General features: G+C 37.8%; 1 protein-coding gene across 1 annotated transcript in view; it reads left to right on the forward strand.

Annotated features, from left to right (window-relative positions):
• Window positions 1-13310, forward strand: part of TRPM3 (transient receptor potential cation channel subfamily M member 3) — a 263902-nt gene that overhangs the window by 138812 nt on the left and 111780 nt on the right. The window contains exons 5-6 of the mRNA XM_031058932.1: window positions 1482-1606; window positions 7775-7946. Coding sequence (XP_030914792.1) covers window positions 1482-1606; window positions 7775-7946 — 297 coding nt within the window. The remainder of the gene's footprint in view (window positions 1-1481; window positions 1607-7774; window positions 7947-13310) is intronic.

A 13310-nucleotide genomic window follows, 5' to 3' on the forward strand; every position in this document is an offset into this window, starting at 1 on the left:
AATGTAGTTCAAGTGTCTCTCTGCTGTTTTAAAAACAAACAATTTAAAAAGAAATTTTTCAATGTCAGTAATCTCTCATTGTTGTCTTTAATTTCTGGAGGTAAGCAGTTGATTGCTCAATGACTAGGTTTTCAAACTACATAGCTGAAAATTATTTGTGAAATCATAAAAACTGAGAGTTTCTTGGTACAGTCTTTTTTGTTGAAGATGAATATTAAAATTTAGTTTCTCTTAATGAATATTATAACTGAAATGTGCTGAAATACTGCTGTTGGACTGAGAATCAGTGACATGGGAGAGACAGAGCATATCTGGCTATAAACATGACTGTTGTTCTGAATATTCATGTCATGCTGAAAATTGATTATTCTAAAGAAGAGAAATTTTTGCAGACTAGGCAGATTTTCTACTTTAAATCCTTCAGGTTTTTGGATCACAGCTTAGTTCATAGCTGATGGCAGGTACAGGGTTGGGATGTTTTAACCTTTCACCACAGGAAGAATGCTAGACACAAGGACACAGAGGATGTCTTAGGTTGTGGGGAGTTTTCATACATTTACAGTCATTTACAGTTCAGAAAACTAAAACCAAAATCCTAACAATTGTGTGACTGTGATTTCTATCCAGTCATCTTGAAATAATGAAATTTAAACAACATGGAAACTCAGCAACTGAGAATCAGATAACATCTGCAGCAAACCCACAGGTCTGCTTCAGTGCAGCCACATTCTAAAAATAGTTGTTAATAGATAGATTACATTACAAATTAAAAATATTTAAATTAATAATTTTAAATATTATTTTATTTTAAAAAAAGAACAATTACACTTGTCCTTTGCACAGAGATACCACTGAAACACTGCCAGAGCTGGTCTAGGGTAAGCAAGAAGCCCTTGGAAGAATGCTGGGAAGTAGCCATTCTCTCTGTACTAATTTCTGTTTTTTCACTGATTCCCAGGGCAGGTACTAATACTCTGCTGGACGCTATCTCAGGTGACTGAGTTTGTTTGGAAAGAGAGGCAAAATAGCTTCATCACAGAGTAGCATAATGATGTTTTCACATTTCCATCCTTGATTGGGAGCATTTGTGTACGAGCTGCACTTCTGTGGGAGTTGGGGGGTGGGAGGCGGGGAGCACAATTAATTCCTATGCTTCTTTCTGTGCTTGGAAATACACAAATGCTTGCGTGCACATGTGAGCACAAGTGCAGACAAATAAGCGTCAGTGAACAGTCAGCATTTCCATTCTTCTTTCTAAAGCTGTGTATTTTTTCCTATTACTTCATTTAGTAATTTTTGGATTCAATAAAATGGATTCATGGAAATTAATAATAAGAAATAGGACTGTATTCATAGTTTTACTTAATTGTAAGGATAGGCACAGGTATCCCCTAAAAAAAACAGGTCTATAAAAAATCCATATGATAATGAACAAAAAAGACATAATTATAAATTTCTGTTTTATGCTCTTTCTTTGCCAGGGGTCATTCGGCATGTTGGAGATGCCCTGAAAGATCATGCCTCAAAATCTCGAGGGAAGATCTGCACCATCGGTATAGCTCCCTGGGGGATTGTGGAAAACCAAGAGGATCTGATTGGCAAAGATGTAAGACCTATATAGACATAGATGACCTCAGTCTATAAATCTTCCAGTTATTTTTCCTGTCCTCTCCATCCCTCACTTAGCAATTTCTCTTAGAAATCTTATCTGCAGCAAAAAGTCAATATATACACAAGTTTTCCATTAGGGTTGATGGCAGGTTTTGCCATGACAGCAATAAAAATTCTGTACTGTATGTTATTTAAAAATAAATTATAAGGGCAATTCATTAAAAGCTATTCTTAAAAATATATCAAAGCTTCATCCTTAGAACTCTATGAACCTGGAAAGGTGCTTAAGAAAATACTGATTGCAAAACTTGAAATCTGGTTTATTTTCAAACAATACTATAATGCCTTGGTTTCATTTCAAATTCAAAATTTCAGGCTGTCTTCCTTGGAATATATTCCCTCCCATATATTTTTATTGATGTAATTTTGAAAGGTCTTATTGGGTGTTGTAGGTAAGGGCGACCTCAAATAATTCACCGTCAGCCACTCTCTGAAGGACAGTGTGGGTGTTTCTCCTATTCTTTCACACCATTCTTCTCTTTTAAAATTGTAATACAGTAAGATCAACTCCTCAATTTTAAATACATTAATAGTTCGTCTGCACTGGTTATTTGTTACCTGAAACTTTTCTGAACCCATTTTGTTCTCTCTTCTGGTTCATTCCTAAGAAATCTGTCTGAGAACTAGTGACTAACTATGACTGGAAGAGATACAGTTTTAAATCTGCATAAAGAACTTCTTCCTAGTCTTCATTAGCCTAACACATTCTTCTCTGTATGTTCTGTATCCATGTCCAAGTTGGGAAGGGGAAGAAGATTCAAGTATCTCTTAAGTCAGGAGAGTTACAATGAAATTATAAAGAAAATTATCCAACTGGAATTTATTGCTATCCACTATGAAAGTACAACTGTTAGGGGGAAGTGTATTAGCATGGAGTTTTGTGCTCTAATACCACAAAAAAAGCATGATCAGACTTTGCCACAGTAATTCTGAGTCACCAATGAATTCTTCTGAGGTACAGTGCAGAAGGTAATTAGCAGAAAAAGATAATCACAAGGATGCATGGTATCTTCTTAAAGTGTAATGTACACATCATTTTCAAATATATGCTCTTTAGTGATTAGGCATGGGGTTCTGGAAACATAGCAGGAACAAAGTTAAGAAAAACCTAAAATTAGCTATGAATTTTCAAGCATTCCTATCCCTTTATTACTTTTTTCCTCCTGTTGCAAAATTACCTCAGTTCTGAGGCAGTCACTGCCTGTTTAAGGGGATCTGGAGCCTTCTTTTGCAGAAAAGCTAAAAAACGCCTTGATTTCCCAGATGTTCCAGCCAAGTGGAGCAACTCTCCTGACTTCTGATTTCTTTAAGCAAGGCTTTCCTCTAAATATCCTTCCAATTTATCAGGAAACCAAGAAGTTTTACGGTAATTTGATTTTAAAATAAACAATTTTTTAAAAAAAAACCTTTCTGATTAAATCATAAAAGACTTAATACTTACTCTGATCATCATCAGATACAAAATGAAAAAAGTTTAATATTAAGTTACAACTAATTTAAGTAGGGTCTTCTATTAAGGCAGACACAAGTATGTCAGTAGGGTTACAATTACAGAGTCATCACTAAGACAAAAATATTTCAAGCTATGCCTTTGATAGACAACATAAAATTTATTCTCTCAACCTCCTGGCCCCAAATAGTTTTATAAAATTATTGATCAATGGCATGATGTAATGCTGAAGCACTTCTGGTTTTATCCATCTCTGATGCACATGTAATGATACTGCTTTATGCTTACTGATATCAAATTTCATCTTCCATTTAATTACCTCATCAGGCTGTTTTATGAAGACTTTAGTCCACTGAAATATTTGTAAGCTTTTCACCCTCTAATTAATCACAAATCCCTTACACCTATGTCAAACAGAGTATAACACAGCTTGAGGTAGGCCACTTACGTCACTAAATCTTCTTAGTAAGAGCCTTCACAAAAATTACCTTTTCCTTCTCACTGTTTTCCCACGCTTCCCCCCAGCTTTCCTCAGTTACTTATGCCTCAAAGGACTTTCTCTCTTATTGAATGCATGCAGTTTCTTTAGAAGCATTTGGTGAAGAAGCTGTTTTGGAAGCTTTTTAAAAATCAAAGTGTGCTATATTGACTGGCTCATTAGAGGGGAATGCTGTGAAATGAACCGAGAAGGGGAAATGTAAATAGTACCCTAAGCATGTAAAATGAATCATCATTAAGCAAGAAACAAAGGCCACAAAGGATTATACAAGGTGGGGGGAAGAAGTCTACCAGTAGTAAAAGACTTGGTGAACTCTGGCATCAATGTGGATTTATGCCTATATGCACTATGTCTAGTTAAATTATGATCAGAAATGAAGAGTTATAAAAACATACCCTTCCAGCATCAGATAGAGGCAGAAGACTGTTGTAGTCATGGGTTTTGGAGGGACGGGGGGTGCAGAGGGGGAGTTGTGGTCATTGCACATGCCCCAGCACATGTGGCCTCCCTGTGCCTCACGGCGAGGGAGGCGTGCTCAGCAGAGGTGTTCCTCTGCTAATGCCTCAGCCTTATGGATCCAGAAGCCAGAGCTGAGGGCTTTAATTATATTTACCAGCCCTTCCAAGTCAGTCAGCCTTCAGGAATCCTGGGGGACTTCCTCAGAGCCATAAAGAAAACTGACCAAGTTAAAGGAAATATTATTGCTGTTTTCTATTTGTTATATTGTGATGTTTAAAGATCCCTAAAGACACATATCTTACTCCAGTACTGTAAAAGCAATATATCAGAAAATAGTGCAACTCTTAATGCTCTCAGAGTCTAATTTAGAAACTAAGGACACAAGGGAGTTAGTTGCCTTATTTCCCCATATCTTCTGATAGAGCTGAGAAAGCAAAGTGGCTTGTTCAGTCTTGTAGAAAACTGTGATTATAAACAAGTTTCTTTCTACCCACTGAACTATTCTCTCTTCTAAAAGAGTACACTTTGTAAGTCAGTGTAGCATGCACGTCTCTACTTTCAGGGTCTGTTCAGTCCTCATTTGAGTTTAATTCCAAGTCACCTCAGTAGGAGACCAGGGGCAAAGATACGGACAGGCATATTTGTAGCATATGTGGAGAATTTTTGACCATGAACCAAAAGGTCCAGGAACCTCTGCATTAAATCAGGAACTACTCTGTTCCCTGGTCTGCTCCAGAGGAACAAGGCTGCAGAAATGGCTTGATTTGAACAACAGCTTCTCTTCCTTGAGAAGCAAGACATGCATCTCTTTCTTTTTCCATCACTACTTTGAGCTCACTGTTTGTCACAAACTCTTTGCCTCCACATAGACTGCTCAGATTCATGCACTGGTTCACATGGCATTTGCAGGCTCGTTGTCATGGTGAGTTACCCTGAGAGATTTTTCAAGTCTCTATGTTGAGTGTCATGTGCCTGCAGGGAATCTAAGGAGAACAACAATGCTTCTCATTCAAGCTTGCTGCCACCTCAGGGTGCAAAGGCAAGGGCTGGGGTCAGCCCAGCCACTCACCTATTGACAGAATTCCCTCAGCCCATGCAGCATGAGTACTGCTTCATGGCATGACTGCTGTCACATTCATTAAACTCCATTTGGAGGGACTGTCTTGAGCACAAACTATTCCTTTCAGCTCTGCAGAGGAAGATGTCAAGGGACATTATTCCCATTCTCCCTATTCTCATTGCAAGATTGGATGGGACTTCGAGCAGTCTTGTCTAGTGGGAGGTGTCCCTGCCCATGGTGAGCGGTCTTTTAGGTCAACTGAGTCATCTTTAAGGTCACTTCCAGCCCAAACTGTCATGCAATTCTGTATCTGTAAAAAGAGGCTGAGAAGACAGCTTAAAGTCATAGTTTCTTCCAACTCTTTAAATTGCCTGTAAAATGCAAGGGATTGAAAAAAAAACCGAGGAATGGAAACTGCAAGAGTCAGAAATCACAAATCTGCTGAGTGTTGTGGAAGAGCAGGTAACCTCAAGGAAGTAGCCTCAAAGCCTAGTATGTTCTTACCTTCCTGAAGATTTTGTTTATCCTTTTCTCAGGAAAAGTCTCACAGTGTGGTTTGAGAAAAATTATTGTTAAAAAAAATAATTCAGATGTTGAATTGTGCATGCTGTGAACAATTCAATTGAAAATAATTGTAGTCTCATTTTCACATCCATTACATTTATTAATAATGTAACTCACCTTGTATCTAAATGCAGAACAAAAGCATAGCTTCCTAATCTGTCCTGCAGCAGCATTACTGAGCCAATATATGAAGGCTTCAGTACTGCAGCTCATTAGAGCTGCAGATCAAGATGTCACAGTCAGAGAGTTCTGAGCTGTGGCTCTCAGGAACAAACCACAAGCTGCCAGTAGAATTTTCTGCACGGTGGCCTGTACTCATACAATGAATGGGCAACTCAAGGGACTACTCTTTTGTAAGGCCTTGCTGGTGTCCTTTTATTGAGAGATGGGGTAGATAACAGTTTAGAAATTCTGCACTGTTTTAATTTGATTTTATTTAATTTTTAGGGATGTGAGAAAGAACCTTCCTTTTCTTTCTGACAGTGCCATGTGCTACGTGGTTTCTGTATCTGTAGAAGCTAGCTATTAAACACATTCCAGATGTGTACTGATATTTGTTAAGTCATATGCAGCTGTAGAATAAATTGCTATGAATGAGTTACCTAAAGAAACAGCATTAAAATATCTGAGCCAGAGCTATCACCTGTTCTCACAGAGTGTAGTGTACTCCCTTGCTGTTGGCCAGCTTCCCTCTAGGTCTTCTCAGACCTATTCCCTCCTTTTGCAGGATGAAGAGCTTACAGAGTACCCTTTACATGACAGTTTATACCAGCAAAAGAAGTTTGTGTATTTCTCCTTGCTGGCTAAGAGCTGATCAAAGTTAGACAGACATTTGCAAATGAAAATAATATATAGAGAGAGATCTCTGGCTAATGAATTGCTAACACATATTATTTTTAAAGAATTCTGTCCCAACTGGAGATGTCTTTAGAATTACAGAGAGAGAAAAGCTTAGGAATAAATCAATAGCCTATTATATTGCTGTCTGCAAGCATCTATGTCAAATTTTGAGAGTACATATTTTTGCATTAAAAGCACAAGATCTGAAAACCTAATGATATCAGTACTCTGAAGAAAATTCCTTGCAAATGAAGGATAGCCCAGCTGAGTTTTCTAACAACTCCTTACATCACTTCTTCAGCTAGGACTTCATTTTATGGATTTTCTGTTTTGTTTCTCCAAAAGGACAAGACATACATAAGAAAAGCAAGGAATAGTATTGCTAGAAAACCTCTGAAGTATCAGTCAGAATGCCTTGACACAACACCAATTCTTTTGCTCTGTTAGTACAGTCTTGCTTATGTCAATTGACACCCACCAAAGCAGCTGAGAGCCAATGTGGCCCCATGCTATTATTTGGTCTGTCTGGTAGCTATGAGTGGGATAATTCTGTGGCAATTTACTCAGTCTGCTGCACAGTTTCTCCTGATGAAGTCAAATCAAAGGAAGTGAAGCAAGCTCCCTGTTGAACAGAAAATTTCTGAAGCCATTGTGAACACCCACAACTGCCCTTTCACTGATGCTAGGGGTGGGCCAATAGGTTTTCCAAGGAAATTGAAAATGTGGTGTAATAACATGTATACACCTCTCCAAGAGTGGAACTCACCTGTATTTGTGTATCTCCTGTGCTGGTGGTTCTGCATGAGCCAACACTGAAGGCATGATGCTGGGTGGGGTCTGTGAAGGACAAATCAAAGAATTTGGTCAGAGCAAGGTGAGATTTTACACTAGCTGTCTAGATAGTCAGCATCAGACAGGGTATACGGTGTGTGTGTAGGCACCAAGACCTTCGGAGCACTGACCATTAGCTGGATTTTAAAGGAAGCAGTGGAGATTGATGCTATTCAAACAGATTACCATGGAAAACCCTTTAAGCCATGTCTGCATCTGAAAGGGCAGTGTTAAGGTCATTTTCTACTTTACACACAAAAGGCAGTCGTACTCAAGTGCAGTACTTTAATTTTGATTTTTTCTTTTGTTTCATCTTGTCAGCTCATATCTTGTACTTGATTTAGTTCAGAGGCTCTTTTCTGTTAAGTGTACCTTCTTTTTCCTCTGTCTTTAAATGCAGGTGGTCCGACCATACCAGACGATGTCCAATCCCATGAGCAAGCTGACAGTGCTCAACAGCATGCATTCTCATTTTATTTTGGCTGACAATGGTACTACTGGTAAATATGGAGCAGAGGTAAAGCTTCGTAGACACCTGGAAAAGCACATTTCACTTCAGAAGATAAATACAAGTGAGTAACATGTTGCTTGTATTGCTTTATAATTGCAAAAACCACTCAGTATAAAGAAGCAATAATTCTGCACATTTGGGAGAGTGGTTCTACTGTCTATGGTGACCATGATCTAAGGAAAGCAAATAATGAACAAAGATAATAAAATTTTATTTTGGAGTGCAATGGGTTTTAGACTGCACAGCAGAAATAGCTGGATTTGTTTCTGCTAAGTTTCAAGCAGTATTTGCTAAGTTTCAGATTCCACTCAGGTCTTTGGTAGCCTCTCTTCCTTAGAACTGTGTACAGTTAGATTCTCCTTCATTTAGTAAAGAATAAGGTGAAATTAGTAGTTACAGAAAAGGGTTACAAAATGTAAGGGGGAGTTTTTCATTATAAACGTTTTGCAGGTTGAGGAGACACTGATGTTTATAGGCAGTGAGAGTATTCCATAAAAGTGCTGCTATACCTTTACTGAGTTTATTAGTTTCTCCTAGGCAGCTGTCATTAGCCAAAGCCAGAAGCTGAGTTATGAACTTAGGTGTTCCTTCCACTTCATCTTTTGCAACCCTGATGATGTCACATCATGACCAGACTGAAGCCCCAGTTTTTCTCTCAAAGTTATATTTTTTTTCTTTTCATGTACCACTTTCCAACATCAAAGAAAAAATAGTCACCTAAGTAAGCATTTCTGCACGAATAAAATAAAATATGATATCTCAATACTAGCATTATTATTTCTGTAGTGTACTGACTCTTGATGCTTGATGTAGTGTATACATGCTTTGAGATGGGGACTTAATTTCAATTGCTGTTTTGGTCTTGCAAATAAACATCAGTGTTGTGCCTCCATAAGATTTCTTTAGGAATAGAACAGATTTAGTTTTTCAAAAGTGATCATATGCAGTCTTTTTGCTAATAACTCTCTTGAAACATGCAATTTTGAGGAATGGTGGAACTTTTTGTGACATAGGTACGCGAAACTGGAATGAGACTAGGAAAAGCATTTAGCTCTCAGACATCAGATGACAAGGAATTACAGGCAGGCCCAATTGGGTGAACATAAACTAGAATGCTCTTCATGCTTGATAGTTTTCTGTATCATGAATACAATCTTTAAATTAAAATGTTGTGCCACTTACAGCTTCAACAGCACTGCAGGAATTCTACTCACTTCAGGCTTATCGTTTTTAGGCTGTCACAGTTACCTTGTTTTTTCTCAGAGAGCACTATGTAGATATGCACAAAATAGATGCACCATAAGCAGTGGGTGCATGCCTGCGAGCTTCCTTAGAAAATGAAGATGGTGTAATCTAATCCTTGCTTGACCAGCAGCAAAAAGGCACATTTGAAAATGGCATATCATGGCAAAACATAAAATTGTGGCATAAATAGCAGTTATTTTGAAGGCCTTTAAAAGAAAAGTGTGAGCTTTTACAGTTTACATCACAACATTTTGGTGGTAAAATCTTATCTTAAAAAATAAATCTCTTTAGAGAGATTTAACTAAATTCAGATTTGGTCAAGAGGCTGATCTTTTAAAAAGTGACTGATGGATGAAACTACAGGCTTTGGTGATTCAAGTCAAATGCTTGCTTGACTTCTTCAAACATCTAAAAAAATGAAGAACTTCTCTGGTTTCTTTCTGCAGTATGCCCCACAAACAAAAGTAAGCATCCTCCTTTTCACTTTCTTCTGTGACAGAGACTGTCCACCATTTAACCACTTGCTCCCTTTCTCTCTTATAAACACAAAGATACTTGGATCTCACAGCACTTCCTCAAAATAGAAACGTGAAAAAATTGTTCAAAAAGAAGCCTGCCAATAAGATTTGTACATCTTGGTTCAGTGGCATCCAGAATGTTTCTGCAATGTTTTGGTTTTCTTTGCTTTAAAAGAGGGTGACTGAGTCCTACCCACACTCTACTTCTTAGGAAGTTGACCATATGGATGAGAAAGACCACCTGCCTTGTTGGGTCAGCCAAACAGATGGCCAATTTCTGATGCTTTTCTTTACCCTTATTTATAGCAGAGCAATGTAGATCCTCCATCCTGTGTATGACAGGGCATTACTGCCAAGGGATTTTTATCCAAATGGGAGTCTGTGCAGCCATGCATGTATGTCTTTACATACCATATTCCACTGGGAAGTGTGTGGAGTGGGGAAAAACACTGACAGCATCACAGTTTTCTTTGTGAGAGACTCAGGAAAAGGTGCAATTTTTAGTTCATCACTAAAAAAGAGAGTCTGCTCTAGAAAACAGAACAGATTTAGGAACTCGTAAACAATTGATAACTTTTTATTTCACAGCCTGCCCCTCAACAGTAGTGCTGAAAGTAGATTTTATTCTTATTTTTAAGCCTGCCTGAGTTTTACATGCTAGGCTTGTCATTTCTTCTTATCTGTTTTCCTTTGCTTTAACTTTGTTTTTCTCCAGTGCAGTGATAGCTCTGCTGGATATTTGGGGTCACATATAGTTCAAAAAGGGAAGCTTTAAACTTGTTCTCATATATTAAAGACTCAGAAAATGGCATTCCCTTCATATAGACTACAATAGTAGCAGTCTCTTATAAAATTTAAGACTAAATTGGGTCATTAAATATGCCAGATAATTCTGGTAGTCTTAGCTTTTTTAATTCCTAATATGGCATCATTATTAGTTATTCAGCAGTATCCAATTTCTTGAATCAGTGTACTATAAAATAAGAATAAGAACAGAAATAATAATAGGAAGAAGAAGAAGAAGAAGAAGAATCTCCAATTATGCCCCGTTACGAACACTAGGGAAAATATTTTATCGAGTATTCTGTTTTACACTACCTTTTTAGGATTTACCACTTGTATTGCTCTTATTTTGTCCTCAGCAAATACTCAGGAACTAAAAAGTAGTTTTCAGAAAAGCAGAGGGTGACATTTGTGGCCCTGAGTGTGCAGGTTCAGCACAAAGTCACTCAATTGAGCAACTACCTGGAGGTTAATTTGATGCTTTAAGGCTCAGCACAGGTTTTTCTTATTTTCACAAAGGAAGACTATTTTAACACAGCCCAGCAACCATCTTTTGAAGTGAGCCTCAAGTTGTCTCAAAGTCCTGGAATTTCAAAGTGCATCATTTTGTAGCATGAAATGTTGAAAATAAGAACTTTTCGAATAGTGTTTTAAGATCAAAAGGAAATATTCAAAGTGATCTAATCAGAAATGTTTCTGGTTTCCAATTCAACAAATATTTGGGTCCTGGACTTTTTGCAGAATTTTCAAGGCACAGAGATCACTTGAAATATACACTGGAAGGAAGGAAAGATATCTTCGTAACCATCTCTGCCATAGAGTTTATTTGTATAGCATTACATGGTTAATTCAATAGCTCATGTAAAAGTTTTTACATTGAAATATGGAGCCCATACTATTCAAAAATATTGTATTAATGAGCAGAAGATTCTCAGGATAAGGTATAGAGATTTTTAACACAATAAAATGCTCGACAGGGAGATGCAGAAATTGGAGGGCAGCTGTGTTTCCATTTCTGGGCTCTCCTTACACTGTTCCATGGCAGGAAGGGATCCACGGCATGTCAGGCTGATGTAATCCACCACTGCCAGTTTACTGATTTCTGATTCACTGCTTCTGGAACTGCTCAAGAGACTAAACTCTGTCGCATTGCCTTGGACACAAGACAGCTCACAGCTGTCTGTAGAATGACAGATTACACATAGACTGGAACAGACTTCTGAAGGTCCCCAGTGTGAGTCTCTTCTCAAAGAGAAGTATTTTCAATGCTGAGTAAGTTTATCTATAGCTTCATTTGGCCAATTATGTCCAGTAATTAATATTCAACCTTCATTTTGCTGATAACCTCCTATATTAATATTCAACCTAGTCCAATCTATAAGGACTCCAGCACAAGGTTTACAAACTTTCCCCAACCCCTTCACCAGTGTGTTATCTGAAGCTCACAAACTGCTATTTTTGGACATTTTCCCTTCAGAGAACCTCACCCTATCAAGAAAAATGTGGCTCAGACACCTTTTTAACATCACTATGGGTTGTAGAACAGGTATAGGATAACTCCTCAGACTCCTTTTCAAAAGGTTAAACAAGCACTGCTGTCTCGAGCTCTCCTCCTTAGGCATATGCATCTTTCCTCTGGATCCTTGCCAGTTTCTCCTCATCCTTCATGGGCAGTCCAAACCTGCATCCAGTGCTTCAGCTACAGCCCTGCTCATGATGAGCAGAGTGAGCATGGGGCAAAGGCCCACACCTGACACACTGGGCTAATGTAGCCCAAGTGCCTGGCATGCTTCATGTGCACCAAGAGCATGCTGGTGCCTCACATTCATACAGTGGGCACTCACTGTAACCCTAACTCCATGACCTAAGGATATAGTTATCTGATTAGAGCAAAAGATTTTTGTTCTACTCTGAACAGCCATAATTTACATTGGAATTTTTTTAAGAATTAACACAGAAAAACTGCAATTTATGTGGGGTTTTTCAAGTTTGGACTTGATTTTCCTAAATATCATACAAGTCCTTACTGTCTTTGAGACCTAAAATCCATTTAAAACAATGAAGTCTAACTGATTATCTTTATAAAAATAACTAAAAGTCATTAGGCATCCATCCTCAGGACATAGTCTGCCATGATGTTGTAGGCCTATGATTTAATTATTCTTTTTCTAAAGTTCATGTGCATCCCTCAATGTCATCTTATCTACACTATTGCTTGGTTTGAGTCATTCTGAAGTGCTATGTTTCAATGCTAAATCTTATTCAGAAGGAGTACAAGGACTTTCTTCTTTTCTTTTTCTCTTCTCCCTGATGCCTGAGAAGTCTTCAGTACATTGTAAATTTTTATACACTTCACAACTGCTTTTTCCAAAATATTGTATACGTAGACCTTCTTTCTAATGGGTCACAATGGTGCAAAGAAATGTTTCCAAAGAAGCTGTTTGGATAAAAAAAAAAAAAAAAGGCAGAATAATTTTCACCAGTATGGTCACTGGTTTCAAAATGAATGCATATCTTATAATAAATCAAGATGTGAAAGTGCAGCTAGTCTATTTTTTCCCCATCCTGTGGAAGTGGTCAATACAGAACAAGAACTTAATGTGTCACCAAACAGATGATGTAATCTATAAACAGAGAAAGGAAATAAATGAAGCATCTAATTACTAGAGATTACCTATTGCAAATTCTGCAATTATAACATTCCTGGACACTAGCAAACTATTTTTCCAAAGAGCCATAGAATGGCCTGGTCATTTGATAAGATGTACTTTGTTACCATTTCTGCAGAACATTGCTGAGTAATGCAATAGGAACATCAGTTGTGCCTTGAACCAGAAATATAAAAGAAATCTGTCTACAAAATGTGCATTGGAAGCTAC

Source organism: Geospiza fortis, unplaced genomic scaffold (genome assembly GCF_000277835.1).
Source record: "Geospiza fortis unplaced genomic scaffold, GeoFor_1.0 scaffold279, whole genome shotgun sequence".
Classification (NCBI taxonomy): Eukaryota; Metazoa; Chordata; class Aves; order Passeriformes; family Thraupidae; genus Geospiza; species Geospiza fortis.